General features: G+C 39.6%; 1 protein-coding gene across 1 annotated transcript in view; it reads right to left on the bottom strand.

Moving 5' to 3' along the window:
- LOC136866188 (26S proteasome non-ATPase regulatory subunit 5) overlaps positions 1–20,334 on the bottom strand; it is a 141,664-nt gene that overhangs the window by 11,154 nt on the left and 110,176 nt on the right. Inside the window, exons 6-7 of the mRNA XM_067142929.2 lie at positions 18,357–18,466; positions 15,292–15,481 (exon numbers count right to left, since the gene is read on the bottom strand). Coding sequence (XP_066999030.2) covers positions 15,292–15,481; positions 18,357–18,466 — 300 coding nt within the window. The remainder of the gene's footprint in view (positions 1–15,291; positions 15,482–18,356; positions 18,467–20,334) is intronic.

Here is a 20,334-nt window from a genome sequence, read left to right as displayed (position 1 = left end):
GCTAGGCCTCGTTCAACACGAGTAAGCAACTCTAAAACGAGAGCGAACATTTTGGTCCTCCAGTGCCCGATGTGATTCAGTGACGATATTACATCTCGTAATCTGCGCATTTAGGTCTATTAGTGATAACAGTTTATTGACAAGTGTTTAGATTTGTGAAGTACGAATGTGTTCGTTTTACCGCCAAACTTACAACCACCCACGTGCCAAGTACTGCGCAGTAAGGTACAAATGAGTGACGTCAACTAACGTGCCATGTATGTGATTCACAACCATTTTCTACAAGAAACACTGTGACTTGTGATGTGATTAACTGAGTTCTAATACAGTTCTCATTCATTTTAAACTTCGAGATTGGAGCGTGTGTTGCCGCCATTTTGCGCGGACGAATACAGTCTTGCCAACCCAATTGATGGAAAGACCAAGGAGTAGTAATCCAGATCCGTAGCAGTAGTTCAAGAAGTGACCACCGGAGTGCAGCCCAGCCGCGCAGTGCTCTTTGGTTTTCAGCCCCGGTGTGGAAGGATACATTCTCCTGAACTGTAAGTAATCTGGCATTCCCAGTCCTTTATAATATATCCATTATTTCTTGTTATCCTTCACCATGGATCCTGTCCAGCGAAAAGGTCTCATAAAAAAGAGAGCAGTTATTAAGTCTCGTATAAAGTGTATAGCTAGTTTTGTCAGTACATTTAATGAAGGCTCAAATCTGAATGATATTCGAGTTAGGCAAAGGCTGCTATGTTCAAGTAAGGAGGAATACAACGATGTTCAAACCCAGTTAGAAATTAGCGATACCGAAGAGGTTCATGATGCAGATAGGGAATCCACTGTAGAACTCATCCTAGAAATAGAATCTAAGATGGAAACTCTGTTGAATGCAAATTTGAATGCAACTTCCCCCGCAACATCTAGTTCTTCAAATACCAGTAGCATACATGAAATAAGACTCCCTACAATTTCACTGCCAAAATTTACAGGAATTATTTCTGAATTTATTCATTTTCGAGATACCTTCCAGAGCCTAATAATTAATAATCATGCCTTAACAGACATACAGAGGTACTATTACCTACTATCATGCTTATCGGGAGAACCTCATAAATTAATTGAAAGCTTGCCTGTCACTGAAAGCAATTTCAAGGTAGCTGGGGAATTAATCTTTCAGAGATATAATAACCCCAAATTGATTGTAGACCTACACGTTAAGCAACTGCTAGATCTTCCGTCAGTTAAAACAGAGTCAGCTAAGGACTTAAGATTGTTGCTAAATCAACTGCTGAGCAACCTGAGTGCTATTGAAGTAATGGAAATAGATGTGCCTCTGCATGAAACTTTGTTATCTCGCTTAGTGCTAGATCGAATCAGCCTCGGTCTAAGAAAACAGTGGGAAGTTAAATCTTCAGATAAGAAGTTCCCTCGCTTGAAGGATTTAGTAGCTTCTTGGAGAATAGTTGTCAAACTCTGGAGCTAATCAACCCCGAAAAACACCAAAGCAACAAGCAACAGGTCGTATCCAAACATGGTGGTGATAAGAGCAGTAAGAAGTCCTTTGTCACAACAGCAACTCATTGTGAGTTTTGTAAGGCTTCTCACACCCTAACAAAATGCCCTAAGTTTCGTGAAGCCAGCGTTGGAAATAGAATAGATTTCATCAAGAAGTGTAAACTTTGCTTTAACTGTCTGGGTGCTAATCATACTTTAAAGGAGTGTAGTTCAGGAAATTGTCGAATCTGCAATAATAGACATCATACTCTGTTGCACAAGGAGCAGAGTACATCCTACAATGCTTCTACTATATCAGAAACCAACCAGACTCAGCAGCAAACCTACTGTGCTGTGAAGAGCAATTATACTCATGTAGAAGTTCTATTGTCAACAGCTCTCGTAGTGGTTACAGACAAACGTGGGAATGCACATCAGTGCCGAGCTCTACTTGATAGTGCGTCTCAAATGCATTTCATGTCCAGGCGTTTGGCAGATCGCTTAGGGATTGAACTGAGTCAGCACTCAATGCCTATAAGGGGAATTAGTGATACTAAGACAACTGAATCATCACATATTTGTCAAATCCAAGTTACATCTAGGGTCACAGACTACACTACCCCTATTGTTTGTGCTGTACTTCCTCGCATAACTGGTCAGCTCCCTACAGTACAGCTTGACACGTCTGACTGGCAGCTACCACAGGATATTTCCTTGGCGGATCCTCAATTTAGTACACCAGGTGAAGTTGATTTACTACTGGGGGCTTCAGTGTTTTTTGACATACTGCGTCGTGGTCAACTCACGAGAGAAAATCATCCTGTACTACAGGACACTGAATTTGGTTGGATCTTATCTGGCAAGATACCACCACACTCTCTCAAGTCTACCAGCAAGAAAGTAATGTCTTGTCTTGTGCGCGGCAATGAACTGCACGTACAGGTCGAACGATTTTGGCAACAAGAGGAAGTAAAGATGTCTCCCCCGCGTTCTAAGGAAGAAAGTCAGTGCGAAGAACACTTTGTGAACAACACTACTAGGGACAGCACCGGAAGATATGTTGTAAGACTCCCTATTAAACCACACCATGAGGAACTTGGGGATTCATTTAAATACGCCACTCAATGCCTCAGTCAAATTGAACAGCAGTTACATCGCCAACCAGACTTGAAGGAGGACTATGTTGAGTTCATGACAGAATATGCTGATCTTCATCACATGGAACTTGTGACAACGCAAACCAATAAGCCAACATATTACCTGCCGCATCATGCTGTAATTAAGCAGTCCAGCACTACCACTAAGGTCAGAGTCGTCTTCAACGCCTCTGCTAAAACTACTAGTAACTACTCACTGAACGATATCTTGATGGTTGGACCTACGGTGCAAGAAGACTTGTATTCTATCATCTTGAGATTTAGAACACATAAGTATGCCTTCACTGCAGGTGTTACAAAAATGTACAAGCAAATTCTAGTTCATCCTGATGACCAAGATCTGCAACGCATTGTATGGCGTTCATCTCCGAATGAACCTATCCAGATTTATCGACTTTCCACTGTAACTTATGGTACCTCAGCGGCGCCCTTTTTAGCCACAAGATGCCTGGTACAACTTGCCAACGATGGTGCACTGCAATACCCAAGAGCGTCGGAGACATTACGAAGAGACTTCTATGTTGATGATGTTCTGAGTGGAGCAGATACCATTGGAGATGCACTCAGTCTGCAACAAGAGCTGATCGAACTACTCAGTAGCGCAGGCTTTCCTCTTCGTAAATGGTGTGCTAACCATCCTACTCTTTTAGAGCACATACCTCTTGAGCACCAAGAATCACAACTGCCCTGGAGTCTGGATGACAAGGAAGAGGGTACCATTAAGGCCTTGGGACTACTGTGGCATCCTCTAAAGGACATCTTCCAGTTTGTAGCTACCAGTCACACCCAGAAGACCACAACCTGGACAAAACGTAGTGTGTTATCCTGCATTTCATCCATTTTTGATCCTTTGGGCCTCTTAGGTCCAGTAATAATAAAATGTAAAATTTTCTTGCAACATTTATGGCAGGCGAAAGTGGACTGGGATCAGAGTTTGCCTCCTGAGCTATTAACTACTTGGGAACAGTTTCATGCATATTTGCCATCACTCAACGACATTCGCATCCCTCGAAGAGTGACGGGAGACGGAGAGATTAAACAATATGAGTTACACGGATTCTCTGATGCTTCAGAAAGGGCCCTTGGAGCATCTGTTTACCTACGGAGTATAGATGTCAAGGATAATGTAACAGTAGTGCTGTTAAGCTCCAAATCCAGAGTAGCACCACTGAAACAGATTTCCCTCCCTAGACTTGAACTATGTGGTGCATTACTCCTTGTAAAATTAATGGATAAGGTTAAAACTTCACTTAACCTCAAAATTGAACAAAACTACTATTGGACTGATTCTACCATAGTACTAGCTTGGCTTGCAGGAGAGCCCGCATCTTGGAAAACGTTTGTTGGTAACCGAGTGTCTGAGATACAACAACTTTCATCTGTAGAACAGTGGGACCATGTGACGTCACAGGACAATCCAGCTGACATCATTTCGAGAGGGATTGAACCACATCTTCTTCAAGACAATCTGTTATGGTGGGCGGGACCATCCTGGCTCTACCAGCCACCGTCAACCTGGCCTGTCAGCGACATGAAGAAAACTTCCGAACTCACTGATGTACCAGAGCAACGGAAACCAGCTGTTTGCTTACTTGTTGTCAGTCATTTCCTTGAAGACTTAGTCCAATGCTTTTCTTCTTGGTCACGGCTGGTGAGAGTCATGGCCTTCATACTGAGATACATAAACAACCTCAGGCTTGCTGCTTCAAGGAGACAGGTGGGAAGTCTGACTGTAGCAGAACTTCAAGAGGCATCGCACAGGATCATTCGTACTACCCAAGAACGAGAATATGGTAAGGAGCTTCAAGATCTGCGACTTGGCAGACCGATCGCAAAGGACAGCAAGTTGAAGTCTCTTCATCCCTTTGTAGATGCAAACCAGATGCTTAGGGTGGGCGGCAGATTGGAACAATCGCAAGCTCCGTACAGCCAGAAACATCCCATCATCCTACCACCTAATCATCATGTGACTAGGTTGTTAGTAATGTGTGAGCACATGCGACTTCTGCATGCTGGACCCTAACTTTTGCTTGCAACCATTAGACAACGATATTGGATACGTAATGGTAAGTCTGTCATTAGGCACATAACACACAAGTGTCTCCCTTGCTACAAGTTGAAGGCAAGTACATCAACTCAACTCATGGGCCAGCTCCCGCACCACAGGGTAGAACCCAACAGACCATTTTTGAACTGCGGAGTTGACTATGGGGGTCCACTTCATATTAAGCAAGGGACTCGTAAGAGCAAAACAAAGCTAAAATGTTATATTGCTCTATTCATCTGCATGGCTACCAAGGCGATCCATATTGAACTTGTCTCTGACCTGTCTACTGATGCATTCCTAGCTGCTCTGCGTAGATTTACATCGCGTCGGGGTATCTGCCAGAATATCTACAGCGACAATGGAAGTACCTTCGTGGGAGCAAGAAACGAGCTATGGGAGCTTCACACCCTTTTCAGATCTCAAGTACATCAGAGGAAGGTGTATGACTTCGCATCTCAATGTGGAATCCAGTGGCATTTTATTCCACCGCATGCCCCTCATTTTGGTGGGCTGTGGGAGGCTGGCATAAAGTGTACTAAGTCCCATTTGAAGAAGGTTGCAGGAAATCTTGTAATGACTTTTGAATAAATGTCCACGTTGTTAGTTCAGATTGAGGCATGCCTGAATTCGAGACCAATAACCAAATTGTCTGATAATCCTGATGACTATTCATTCCTGACTCCCGGTCACTTCCTGATTGGAGAACCTCTCACAACCATCCCAGAGCCAGATTTACTTACAGTTTCAGGTTCTCGTCTGTCCAGGTGGCAACTACTTCAGCGTTGCAGACAGTACTTCTGGAAGCGATGGTCAAGGGACTATCTATGTCAACTCCAGCAGCGGACTAAGTGGTCAGCAGGAAGGGTCAACCTTCAACCCGGAACTCTGGTTCTTCTCAAGGAAGACAACTTGCCACCTCTTGTGTGGCAGACAGGGATCGTGGTAGATACGCACGCAGGTGCTGACGGCTTGGTGCGAGTTGCCACTATTCGCACGCCCAAGGGGACCTTCAAACGGCCAATTGCAAAACTTTGTGTCTTCCCAGAAGAGGTTGAAACTGTATATAGTGAAAAGGTGTAATTAGTGAAAAGGTGTAATCTTTGATGTGCTAAAACTTCGGTTTTTTCATTTGACTTTTTCAGTGTGAGTGCTAATTTTTATTGTTCTTAACAATATTTATGTTTGTAATTTATATATTAATTAGGTGGGCGGTATGTTGAACGCCATGTGTTTTCTTTCGTCAGAGGTCAGCACAATCAGACTGCTTCAGCCCCAGTGGAAGGGGACAGAGTCACGCGCCTCACCGGCGTCAGTGAGTTCCGACACTTGGACGAGCGTGGGTAACAGTATTGTGTTTGTGCGCTACAACATGGACCACGGCGTCCTAATGTATATTTTGTACAGTGTAAATAGTTTTGTGAATAAATGAAGTATGTAATGTACATTATGTTGGCCTTCCCTTTGCACTTAATGAAGTACATTTCGTGGACTGTGGGAAGAGCTAGGCCTCGTTCAACATGAGTAAGCAACTCTAAAACGAGACCGAACAACTGTTGTCCAATAAAAGTTTAGATAGATAGTCACACTTTGCTTTACTGATACTTTCGACATTTAGTTGGAGGAGTTGAATCGTTGATCCAATGTTTCTTGTTAGGGAGCTCTTAAAAGAGCTGTTGAGACATGTTTGATATGTCATTGTATCTAATTGCCAGGAGATCGCAGTGATAGACTGGCTGCCAAATATATTGTTGCTCGCTTAGCACCACCCAGGGGTCACATGTAGGGTATTTTGAGGTTAAATCTACGGACGTGAGCAACATAAGATAATTGCGATTTTAAAACCTGGCAAACCCAACAACAAGCCAGAAAATTATCACCCCATAGCCCTCCTTAGCTGTTGCTACAAACTGTTTGAAAGACTCATTTATTTTACATGTTACAAATTTCAATGCCAATAGACATAACAAATTTTCAGCCATGAGCTCTCATATGAAAGAAACAGGTCATCATTTCACAACTATTGAACAGGACCTAACAAACATCAAAATAGTAGGCAAAGGAAAATTAATGAACGAATTAGAAAACATTTACATATATCTGGATCAACATTACAACAAAGACCTAAATCTCAATGATCCCGTCGAAATAAAAAATCCCTTATACGAGACTTTACCCAATTTATTACAATCTTTAAATCCAAATTTAAATAAAATCCTTAAAAATCTTAAACTAACTTCCAATAAAGATCCCAACTTCCCCTTAAAGGGAACTCCCTCCGTCCCCGCCCCTGCTAATCTTCCACAGCCAACAGCCCGTAAGCTCAACCCTCCGTCCACCTCCTCTTCTCCATTACACCCCTCTTCCTCAATTCCATATTTTCAACAGCCAATTGCGCACAAGCTCAACGCTCCGCCCATTTCCTTTCCTCCATCACACCCCCCTCCCACAGTTCCACACAGATACAACACACGACATTCAAATCTTACTCATTCCAAGACCATACAGACAACCAGTTCATACTGCAAAACGAGAATGTAAGTAATTGAATATATATCATTTCACCTAATTAACCGTTTTTTCCTCTAAACTTCATATCTTTTATTCTCTTTTCATTACAGATTCTTCATTATATATCCTTCAATAGTCAATCTATATTCAAAACTACAGCCAACAACAAGTAAGAATGTTCCAATTTAACTATCAGTATACGAGTTAACAAAGATCTATACGGCAACATTCAATTATGAACTCTTTATAACTCCTTCAACAAAATTACGGAGACCGCGAACCCACTGCGTAAATAACGAGATTAATGGATTAGTTGGATACAACCTTATAATCTACATAGCACCATACTACAGTTAAATATTATGACTTTTCAACAAGAAAGTTTCAATGTCATCTCAAGCGGCTACTAAGTTCCATTAACCTTCTCTTCAACATGTAAATCAAGTTGCTTCCAGCCGAATTTCACTCGAACTTTGATACGGCAACTTTAGCCATAGACCTTGTTATTATGTGGTTAAGGCCTAGTTTGTCTAATTTATAAAATCATTTTAAAATTACTAGTGTAATATCATACCAACTTCAACTTTTTCTTCGCAAACATTTTAAATGAAGTTTTAATTGTAAATTATTATTTAAGAACTCATAACAATTTCTCACATTGTATAATTTCAATCTAATCTTATATTCTCATTTTATATTTTTTAACATGACAATCAGGATCCTGATTTTTATATTTGAGTATGAGTGTAAAAAGGCTGATGATGCCCTTTTAAAGGGCGAAACATGTCCCTTCAAATTTTAGTTTAATAGGATGTAAGTCCTAACTTTGTAAATTCTATTGTATTGAATAGGTTGATCCTAATAAATTTTAGTAATATCTTAAATTGAGACTCATATTTAACAGAATAAGCAGCACCATTTTACAGCACATTCCCATGGATCAGGCAGGCTTCAGACCAGGTCGCAGCTGTTGTGATCAAGTTTTGGCACTTACAACATTCATAGAAATGGGGTTCCAAAGAAAATTGAAAACATCTGTTGCTTTCGTTGATCTCACTGCTGCATTTGATACCATGTGGAGGGAAGGTATGGTCTATAAACTTCTCCGGGTCATAACATGCATAAAGATAGCAAGACTTACTAACAATATGTTGAGTGATAGGAGGCTTCAGGTTATCATCGGGAACAATGTGAGCACGGAGAGGAAGCTTAAAAATGGTTTGCCTCAAGGTTCAATCCTATCACCACTCCTGTTCAGCTTATATATATCTGATCTTCCTGAAGTTACATCACGGAAATTCTGCTACGCTGATGATATAGCATTAGCTGTGCAACACAAAGAACTGGAGAGAACTGAAGAGATTTTAACAAGGGATTTGTCCATTTTGGAAACTTAATTCAGGAACTGGAGACTAAAGCCCAACACCAATAAAACGGAGGTGTCTTGTTTCCATTTAAACAATCACTTAGCAAATACTAAATTGAATGTAAGTTTCTGTGGCAGGATACTTCACCACAACTGGAACCCAAAATATCTTGGAGTAATCTTGGATCAAACACTATCCTACAAGCAGCATCTGCTGGGCTCTGCACAGAAACTGGAAACACGTAACAACATCATTCATAAGCTTTGTGGAACTACCTGGGGTTCTTCGGCAAGCGTTTTCCGGTCTTCAGCTTTAGGCTTGGTATATTCAAGTGCTGAGTACTGTGCTCCAGTATGGATGAACAGTCATCACACAAGACTCATTGATACTGAATTGAATTCCACTATGCGCATAATAACTGGCACAATTCGATCTACACCAACTCATTGGCTCCCTCTTCTATCTGGAATAATGCCATCTGATTTACGCAGATCCACCGCTCTCATCAAGGAATTCAATAAAATCTTAAGGAACCCCGATCTACCTGTACATGAAGATCTACGAACTATCAACCAAAACAGATTACGTTCACGCCATCCCACTTTACGTAACGCATTAGACATGGTTGCTATAGGATACAACCCAACTACAGAGTGGCAAAGACGATGGGAAGCAGCAACGGAGACGCACCTGCACAGTATGTTCTTGAATGCCAAACTTCCAAGTGGATTCCAACTACCACGTAAAACAGGGTCTGCTCTGAACAGAATAAGAACAAGCCATGGCAGATGCAGAGACATGCTGTTTAAATGGAACAAGTTGCCGACACCCGCGTGTGACTGTGGAGCTGCACGACAAACAATACATCATATTGTCAGAGAGTGTGAAATGCGGGCATACACAGGCAGCAAAGTGGATTTCCTGATGGGAACTCCAGAAGCAATAGGCCTACAGTGGATCAGTGATCTTGACATTCAGTTGTAGGAAGCCTTTTCTTGTTCATTGTTTTCTTGTTATGTAAATATGTACAGTAAAACCTCGTTAATTCGAAGTCGTTGGGACTCAAAAATTGGACTTCGAATTACGTGTTTTCGAATTAACCGCCAATTCGCAATTCAGAAGTACCAACCCTTGCCGCATTCCAAAATATTCTAAGGCCCGTTACTGCATGCAGTCAACCTTGATTCACAGTTTATACCTTTCAAATACCATGAAAAAAAGAACTATTTCCAAAATGTATCCAAGAAGGTTCATTTACAGTATTCAAATAATGCACTCGGATATCTCACTGGTAAACATAACCTCACGCAACGAAATAAAGAAAGAAAAAAAAAAGCACGATTCAAAGACGAGGAGAAATCTATGCTGGCTTCCATGCGCAAGTGCTTTATTAATTGGATTACTACACTGTATGCATTTTAGATGCCTTGTATTTACACAGAAAGTACCCAATGCCCTTAAAATCAAACTTTCCTATGACTCTATCCTTGTACGATTTCCCGCCATAGCACTTTCTCGTACTTCAGAAATGTAAACACTTGTCGCGTCACAATGTATTCTTAGACCCATTAATACATGCAATCACCTCGATTCACAGTTTAAACCTTTCAAATGCCATGGAAAAAACTATTTCCGAAATGTATCCAACAAGGTGCATTTACAATGTTCAAATAATGCACTTCGATAAATCACTGACAAACATAACCTCACGTAACGAAAGAAAAAAATATCGCACAATTCAAAGACGATGATAAATTATGCTGGTTCCCCTGTGCAAATGCATTATTTTTTGGATTTCTGTACTGTTTGCATTTTTAGATGCTTTGTACTGGCATGGAAAGTGCCCGACGCCCTTAAAACATTGTAGCTTATCGAACTTTCGTATGACGAGGGGATAAAGTATCTCGCTTCCATGTGCATTGCAACGCACTACTATGACCTCCATCCCTCACCCTTGTACGATTTCCCAGCTGGCAATTTCTCCTTTAAAACCATAAGACAGTTTGGGCTCGCATGAAAATAAAGCAATGCAGTTTCACCGGCAATGACAATATTGTTCGGTGCCTACGAATTTATTATATGAGCCACGTTTTTTCGTCAACTGTCGGCATTGCCAGTGTTCGCGGATTCTGTTTTCCCGCACACTGCCTGTTGTGTGATATTACGGCGTTTCTTAAAAGGTTGAATACAAAAGAATTCCGACTTCATTCAACTTAGCAATCATGAAGCGCACTGTAGACCCACCGAAGTGAGTGTAAGTGCGGAAAGCTACCCCTCCACATTCCGGAATGCACGTTCTATTATGACGCGGAACGGATAAATTTCGAGTTGAAATTACTCTATAACATACTATTGTTTTAAAATGTAAAGGCAGTTTCGAATTAAAAGTCTGAATTTCGGAATTTGTACTTTGAATTACGAATAATCCGTATTTCGAATTAAACAATTGAAATAACATGCAAAACTATATCTCATGTTCCCGGGAACGAGAGCTTCTTCGAATTAGGCGGAATTTTGAATTAACCGATTTCGAATTATCGAGGTTCTACTGTATATAATTTATATCTGAACTCAGCTTGATTGTATGGGCCATACGATAAATAAATAAATAAATAAATAAATAAATAAATAAATAAATAAATAAATAAATAAATAAATAAATAAATTTCGGAGACAGCTAAAATGTTGAAACTTAACAGGAAAACTATAAGTAAAATAGTAAAGAGGGGACCTGCAACTCCAAAAAGTGTGGTAATAATAGGGTTATCTTTAATAAAATTAATGATTTTTGCTGTGACTTGGTGAGATGCGAGGTATATACATTCTTTACTAAAGGTAAGTCACCAACCGTACAGGAACTGTTAAAACATTTGAAAAATGTGTGTGGCTTTCCTTATGAAAAAAAAACTACTCTAAGACAGCTGTTGATAAAACTTGGATTTTGTTTCCGTATTCTGAGGGAAAAAACTGATTGTAATGGAATCTGCTAGAATAGTAGCTTAGCGATATAAATTCATAGACCATCTCCAGAAGTTGCGTTCCGAGGGTTGCAGAGTTGTCTATCTAGATGAAACTTGGTACAATACTCACGACATTGTGAAGAAAGGGTGGGATGATGAAACTTGTAATTGCATATTGAAAGCACAAAATTGCGAGACAAGCGTATTATGGTATTGCATGCTGGAGGCAGTGAGGGATGGGTTGAGCATTGCCTTTATTTGTAGGCTAAAATCATTGGAGACTGCAAAGCTGATAGCCATGATGAAATGACAGCTCAAGTTTTTGAAAACTGGTTTAGGTCTCATCTTCTAGAAAACCTACCACGTGACTGAAAATGTGTAATCGTGATGGACAACGCAAGCAATCATTCACGGCAGCTGGTTAGGTTTCCTTCCATGAACACTAATATTAAAGACATCATTAAGTTTATGGAGTACAATAACATTCCCGTGCCAAAACCTATACCCATCAAGGCAGTTATATTGCAGGAAATCAAATCATCCAATATCAATAAAAGGTACGCTGTAGAGGAGATCGCAGCCTCATGTGGACACGAGGTTTTGCAACTCCCTCCAAATCACTGTATTTTAAACCCTATAGAAATGATCTGGTCTCAACTGAAGGCGTATGTTAGGAAAAATAATGTTACGCCAACTTTGAGTGCTAGTGTGTGTCAATTTCTGCGTGAAGGAGCTGGAACGATCGGTCCTGAGAGGTGGTCTGCTTGTGTTCGAAGCATTATTAAGACAGAAGAGAAGTACATGAAACACAACACAGATAGCAACCAAAATAGATTTGTAATTCAGCTAGCAGACAATGATGAGGACGACGAATAGAGGTAAGGTAAATAAATACTGCATTTTATTTTTAAATATAGCTAAGTTTGCTTGTTATTTTATGTCCAAACTACATACTCCGATATTTATTATTATTATTATCATCCAAGTCCCTAGTTCATGAGTTTACTTTTCCTTTGCTGAGTGAGTTGGCCATGCGGTTAGGGGCGCGCAGCTGTGAGCTTGCATCCGGGAGATAGTGGGTTCAAGCCCCACTGTCGGCAGCTCTGAAGATGGTTTCCCGTGGTTTCCCATTTTCACACCAGGCAAATGCTGGGGAAGTACCTTAATTAAAGCCACGGGCACTTACTTCCCACTCCTAGGCCTTTCCTAGCCCATCATCGCCATAACAAATTGTAAAAAAAATTGTTTTACCTTTCCTTTCTTTACTGAAAGCGAGACACTGATATTAGCAGCATAAAATTAATATTTTAATAGGCCTACTTTGGTATCAATTTAAGTTTAGTATTTTAGGAGACCTATTTGTATGCACAAATAGCTCATGGCGATCATTTATGGCTATTTGAGAGTTCTTTGTCAAATTTATTTAATAATTCCTTCTTCCTGTTTTTTCATTCTTCTAACATCTGCGACCACCGCACGGGTTAAGCACGAAACACATTATTCTGTGATATTGGTTTTTGCTGTGGTTCATGGTCAGGTTTTTATGTTTATATTTGGACTTTAGAATAAATTAAATGTTAAAATGCTTAAATAATCGACGCAAAATATGACAACCTTGCTCTTGACAGCGCTCACTTGCCCTTTAACCCTCTACTGCATGAATTATTTTTCGTTTCCGTTTGGTGAAGAAAATTTCAAGCCTTAATGTTTAACATACGCTCAGTGGTTTAGATATACCAGCAATTCTTAACTGGGCCTAATAGCTTAACACTCGTATGTGATGTGGATTGCCATATTGGAATATATATACGATTTTCCACGATTTTACGTTAAGCTGTTAACATTCAAAGACCGAACATTACTGCCTACTGGGCATGGGTACGTATTGCAGGGCGCAAGTATACTTGCACGACCGTAGGTCGGTAATGTCTTTGAGGTCGAGCCAGAGGTACTCCTGAAGCCTGTGGTAATATGATGGGGAGGGCCCACTTAAAATAAACGGTGGTTGGTTCGCGTGGATGTTGACGGGGTGGAAGGGAGTACCTTTGGCTGTTTTGTAAAAAAAAAAAAAAAAAAAAGAGGCATCACTGGGATATGTGTTTAATTGACTATACAGTTGAAGGTGTGCCGTAAAACTACCTCTGTCTATAATATTTATCCATTTACACAGGTGAAAAGTTATTTGTTGCCTAATGGCAACAGTATGCAGTAGAGGGTTAAACGACGCACCCCTTGTGTCCACAGGAAAGAAACCGACTGACAACCCTCATTATCATTAGAGCGGGCCGACTGGCAATCCTCATTATTACCAGGGTGGGCCAATTTTTGAGATCAGAAGATGCTGCATGGGTATACGTTCAGCGTCAAGACTTTACTAGTCGAAAGGGAATGTTGTTGTCAGTCGGTGGGTAGCCAAGTGTGTGATAAAATTCTGTAATTAAAGAGTTATTTTGAAAATTTAATGATGGACCATAATTGGAATTAAGGGGCTGAATAGTTGACATTAAATGAAAAGTGTTGACACATACCACTTTGGTCGCTGAGATGTTAACTTATGCTGAGGGCTTTAGAGCAACTGGCAGTCGCCGAGCTCTTACTTTGTGTGTTGTATTTGTGAAGTCTTGGTGGAGGGGGTTGAGCTTGAGAAGGCGTGGCTAAGGGCCCATTCGCTGCGCGTGAGGAGGAGTTGCCGGCAGCGGGAGAAGGGAAGGGAGGTGGTGTGTGTGTGTTAGATCAGTGGGAGTGTTTACTGATTTGGTGGTAAATATTTTATAAAAATTACTATTCAGAAGAAACGGTTTTTTAAACAGAATTGGAATCTGTTCGTAAAGAGGACTTTTGTTATCTATTACGTCATTTAAGTTTTTGTCTTTGTTAAATTGTTGATCTAGGAAGATGTACAAGTTTTCATATTCCGTCATGAGCTTACCTTTTTCAATTCTTTTTAAGATTTCTAAATCCTGATCTATTGTTGTAAATTTGTGACCTGTTTCCTTCATGTGGTTACTCATCGCAGAGTACTTATTATGTCTTTGCGTGTTATAATGGTCTGCATATCTAGTCGAGAAACAGCGGCCAGTATGAGAATGTTTATCAGCTATTTATTCGCATCAATATCGGAAAGTGAAAGTGATGGCGAACCTCCCATAAAATAACCTATCATAACAAAGTGGTCTGAGGGCACACCTCCAAATGATTGTATGCCAATACATTTTCCCTAAGATTTTCAAGAATATATCTCTCAGATTGATGAAACTTTTGCCAATGCATTAGAGAAACATTACTGACAATCTGTATATCTCAGTTTATGACATGTTCTAGTTTTGTGTACATATGATCAAAAATATTACTATTTTAAATTTAGGAATTACACTTTTTGAACAGTCTGTACATTTTTCTAGTCAAATCATTCATGCAATTTCGTGTCACCACAACATTCCTCAGTACATTACGTAGATGTATAAAACTTCATAGATTTATTTTATACGTTGTGAACATTTTTGTATTTTATTTAGACAAGTAAAAGCTGCCAAATATGACCGCCGCCACAAAAATTAACATTGCCAGTTCTAGGGTTAAATATTCTAATTGTTACTGAGATAATTGGAGGTTCCCCCTTATCATTCCTTTGCTATCACGGGTGTTACGCATTACCACATTATTTCAAGCCCCACTTTAAAGGATTATCTGTTAAACAAGGCTAACTAAAACTAGCTACACATATACATGCTACAGTCTTTATTCGCTAATGACTAAGGAACACAAACCTGGATGATTCTTCATATATTCTTGTCCCCAAGACTGCTCAGCCAAGACATTCAGAACTTGCAGACCAGCTAGTCTCAGTTCAGGGAATGGCTGACGGCTAACAGCCATGATGGTTTCCAATGGATTTGGAGACAGGGCATCAAACCAAGATTTAGTGAGAGCAAGAGACAATGTATCTTGATCAGGAACCTAAAAATATTAAAAAGAAAGCAGATGAAAGAAACTTATAACGGCTTGAAGATACAACACAACCAGTTATTTAGGTTTATGAAAGGGAAATAATCAAGCAGTGGCATACAAAAATATTAAACACTAAAACCAACATGATCATATCCCACAATCTTGATGGAGCTACGACAAGTCAAATTTTGTTCCTCTTCATTTCACTCTATCTCTACATCAGTTCTCATCCATATCATGGCCCGGCCCTGCTTTAACCAGGTTCATCCATTGCAATTTGGGTCTTCGCTGACCTCTCCGCCCTTTCATTTATAAATTCCATGTATTGTTACAGCATTTCTTCTTCACTCATCCATTTAATAACTCCAAACCATCTTGGTCTAATGTTCTCTATTTTATCCCTCAACATCTTGACAATTACTTTCTATACGTCTTCACTTCTAATTTTTATCTTTCCTTGTCTTCTGTAACATACTCTTCAGAAATTTCATTTGTGCTGCCTTATTTATTTTTCACCTTTAATTGTCACACCCAAGGTCTCAGCTGATAATATAAAATATGCCCTCATGTCCTTTACAATACAGTGGAACCTCAATTATCCGTTCCCGGAAACTACGTTTTCGCGGATTATTAGTTCAAACTACATGGTCCTGCGAACATCCTAATTAAATCATGTTGTAAATGTCTCACGTCATCCATTCCTCGAAGAAATGATTTCCCGGATCAACTATTCAGAAATTTAAGTTCCATCAATGCTAAATCCTCGATCAAGTGTTTTTCAAGAGAAAGTATCTCACGATAGGACAGCTACGACATACCTATGGATTTTGATGCTAACGTCCCGTCATTGCGATAATTATAGGAAGTACTGTACTGGGAAAGCGATCGGCAGTGAACATGCTTAAGGGACCATTTTAGCATCACATTCAGCTGGTATTATTTAGCGAATAATCGGAAATTGTAAAGCAGAGAGGCCAAGAGAATCGGAAGGAGACCGAGTATTTTGACAGCTCTACTTGAAGACGGAACAAGTTTCATCCACTGTTCGTACTTATGAAACATCTACATTATGTCCTCGGTTAGATGTTTATTTTTTACCATTTCTCTATCGTATTGCCGAAGAGGTTTTCAGCACTCCTTACAGGGCACTACAGGCCTATAATATAGTCACTGGGCTTTCAGACAGAAATCAAAATTAATCCTAACATGAATCGAGTATTTTAAGATGATCGGAACAATTGCATTCTTGAGACCAGAAGAAATGTTACACTTTACATATATAAGGCCAATACTGTTTTGGTCCTAATATAAGATGGAGCTTTTTACGTTTACGTATCTATCTAAAAAAGACCTTATGAAAACAGCATATGTTATATTTGCACAGCGTAACATTTAAGAAGTTCGTATCCTTTCCCACTCACACTGGCTTGTGCAGCGAGCGCATTTTCCAGCTCAGCTTTAGGTCACGAATAAACCAAAATTTCTGGAGTTTTGATGGGTTTATTTTCTCTTTACAATCTGTTTACGATTAGTGACGGGCAGAATTGAATATTTAATGCATTGGAGAACTTTTGAAAATCGATACTTACATTCGAAACCATAGTCTCGAGTTCAACATAAACTTTAAAAGTCGCTGTAAGCTTAATTTACGTGGTAAAAATTTCCAGAAACTTACAACAGTATACCAGTGACCAAATTACAATGGAAGATTTAAAAAAAGGGATTTTGTAATCATGTTGTGTGCTTTTGTATCTGATGTGCTTTATTTGATTAGATTAGAGAATTAAAAACCACTTGCGATCGATTGTTGTTCGGCTTGGTGTTATTTATTAGATATTTAGATGAGCTTAGCTGATCATAATGTTGCTGACATGAAAGAAGTTTTGAAGTGAAAATGACGAAGTTTCCCCGGTAAAAGTAAATATCAAGTATCGAGATTTGTAACTCATGTAATTAACGTCTGAAGCCGGCCGCGCAGTCTAGCTTGCCTGCCTCTCACCCGTATACCTCGGGTTCGATACACCGACTATGTCAGGCATTTTTACCTGAATTGGAGGGCTGATTCTAGGTCCACCAGCTAACGTGACTATCGTTAATTGAGAAGCTATCTAACAGTGAGATGATGATCCCGGTCTAGAACGCCAGGAATAACGGCCAAGAGAATTCGTCACACTGACCATGTGTCACCTCGTAATCTGCAGAACTTAGGGCTGAGCAGCGGTCGCTTGGTAGGCAAGGCTCATTAGGCTGTAGTTTGTTTTGTTTTCGTGGTGTTTGTTAGATTATAATTATACGCATTTAATTAATCTTTAGCCGAATTGGTGATGGTTTTAATTCGTTCCATGATCTTCCGTTTTACCGTACCTTACGTTTTTCTTTTCTGGGGTCCCCCCAAAACGAAGAATCGAGGTTCCATTATACTTCTTTTGTCTTTGTTCCCTAGCAGATTCCAACTTCTGTAGTGGAATAATCTTCCACGTAGTATCTTCGCATTGATTTTAGCCATATCTAATAAAATTTTACACTTATTCACTCTCAAAGTATCTGTGGTTTTCCACAAATCAGAATCAGAATCATCTTCAATCTTCTCACTTACATGATCACGCTAATGTTCAATAGTTCTTATCACCATATACTTAGCAAATAGTTTTGCATTCACTGCATTACCATGATAACATGATGCTGTTGCAGCATATTGTATAGACAACAGTACATTTTCCTGACATAGTTCAGAACCCATTTGGAACCATTCAATTTTGCACACTTTGCTTCAACAGAATTAAGCATTCAAAATACATTGTTTCTACCACCTCCACAGTTTTCTTTCTCAAAAATCTGCCCTTTATCTTAAAACAATACATAAATGAAAAGTCCTCATGCTCACCTTTAGTGCAATGATGTTGGCAACTGTATTCAGAGCTCGCACCCTCCACTCTGTAGGTGAATTGGCTATCTTGCATGCCAGAGTCTTCATGGCATTATTCATAGCATCTCCTGAAATTAGAAAATAAATAAAGTTTACAACATTTTTCTTATCGTTATGAATGAGACAATATTGTTTTAAATACCTCTATATTGTACAACAAAGATATTGTTGATGCTTTAGATAATTTACACTGTCCAATATTGTCTAATTTTGACAATAAGTATAGTCGCTTATTAAATAACCAAATTAAAGACATAAACAAAATACTTCAAATATTTTTTTAAAAAATGCTATGCACTGTAAATCGGGGAGTATATTACACAATGTACTGTGTTAGCTAATTTCCTGTTGTCCTCCCGCTCTGAAAACAAATAAACATTACTCATATACTGAATATAATAATAATGTAATCAGTTTTACATCCCCCTAACTACTACTTTGGTTTCTCAGAGAAACCGAGGTGCCGCAGTTTTGTTCCGCGGGAGTTCTTTTACGTGCTGGTAGATCTACTGATAGAGGGCTGACATATTTGAGCACCTTTAAATATCACTGGACTGAGCCAGGATCAAACTTGCCAACTTGGGCTCAAAAAGCCAGTGCCTTAACCGTCTGAACCATTCAGCCTGGCTAAAGTGAATATAGAATCTGTCTTTAAACTTCCTATTATTTTCACACCAGGCAAATGCTGGGGCTGTACTTTAATTAAGGCCATGGCCGATTCCTTCCAACTCCTACGCCTTTCCTATCCCATCGTCGCCATAAGACCTGTCTGTGTCGGTGCGACGTAAAGCCACTAGCAAAAAAAGAAATCCCTATTAACACAATATGGTACCGGTTTTTTATCGTGATGTGCAGTGTGTGTGTTCGCCATCGTGATGTTTTTGGCACTGATCTGATAAAAATTCTCGCTGAGAAGGACCGTTCAACATCGCAGGAAGTCACCAGTGCATATCTTGAAAGATAAAACTTGCTTGGTGAAATACCTTCCGGGGCTTCTTCTTGTTCTCCACGAAACAGATAGAAAACTTGAATAACCTGGATTTTGTTTCAAGACTGCATGGTGTTTAGAAACTCTGACACCAATTTCCTGTCATGATACCCGTAAGTTTCAATTTAGCATTCTCCAAAAATGGCATGAATTCTTGAAGTGAAAGGCCAATGTTCTTTAGTCAATATATGAATGTTTCATCTAAACAGTATTATGTGGCTGAAGATGTTGATATTATACGAAACATGTACCACTTTTAACCAACAAGTTGCCTTAAGCAATTTAGTGTATCGACAAGGTGGAAAATAAAAAATACTTAGTTGTGAATCTGCACCCTGACAATCGCATACTGATGCTGCCAACTCTGGAGGAAATGAATCTACAATTGACTTAACATCTTCAAAATATTCACTGTAGATACTAACAGCTTGAACCCAAGTAACTCATCATGTTAAGATAGTCTCAGGTGGCAAGGCTATGTGCAGTAGATGTCCTTTACAATATTGAACTCTCATCGGGGCTCTCACAAATTCTATTTTGTTGATGCTATTAAATTATATTTCATAAAATTACTTCTCACTTCTTCAGCGACACACTGTAATGTGTGTGCTAAACATGTGAAAAGAATAGTGTTAGGATAAAAAACTTGCGGTATTTTAGCGCCTTTAACATACCGGCCGTAACATCTGAATACAGAACAAGTAAATTATCTGCTTGTATGACTGCAAGTCACAGAAACTGTAGTTAACAATTCGTGCAATAGTTGCGTGTTAGTTTGTTCCCGGATTCTCGAATAGATTAAGTGTGACTTTGAGAGGTCTTCTGGATCCAGTGTACCAACAATAAGGTTGGCATCTGTCGTTTCATGTACTGTGATCCAGATATAGGAATTCTGAATATCACTTCGAATACATGCCAGTATATTCTGGTAACACCTGTCCAGATAAT

This window comes from Anabrus simplex, chromosome 3 (genome assembly GCF_040414725.1).
Source record: "Anabrus simplex isolate iqAnaSimp1 chromosome 3, ASM4041472v1, whole genome shotgun sequence".
Taxonomy (NCBI): Eukaryota; Metazoa; Arthropoda; class Insecta; order Orthoptera; family Tettigoniidae; genus Anabrus; species Anabrus simplex.
The sequence above is the reverse complement of the archived record's forward strand: the minus strand, read 5'-3'. Positions and strand labels throughout refer to the sequence as shown.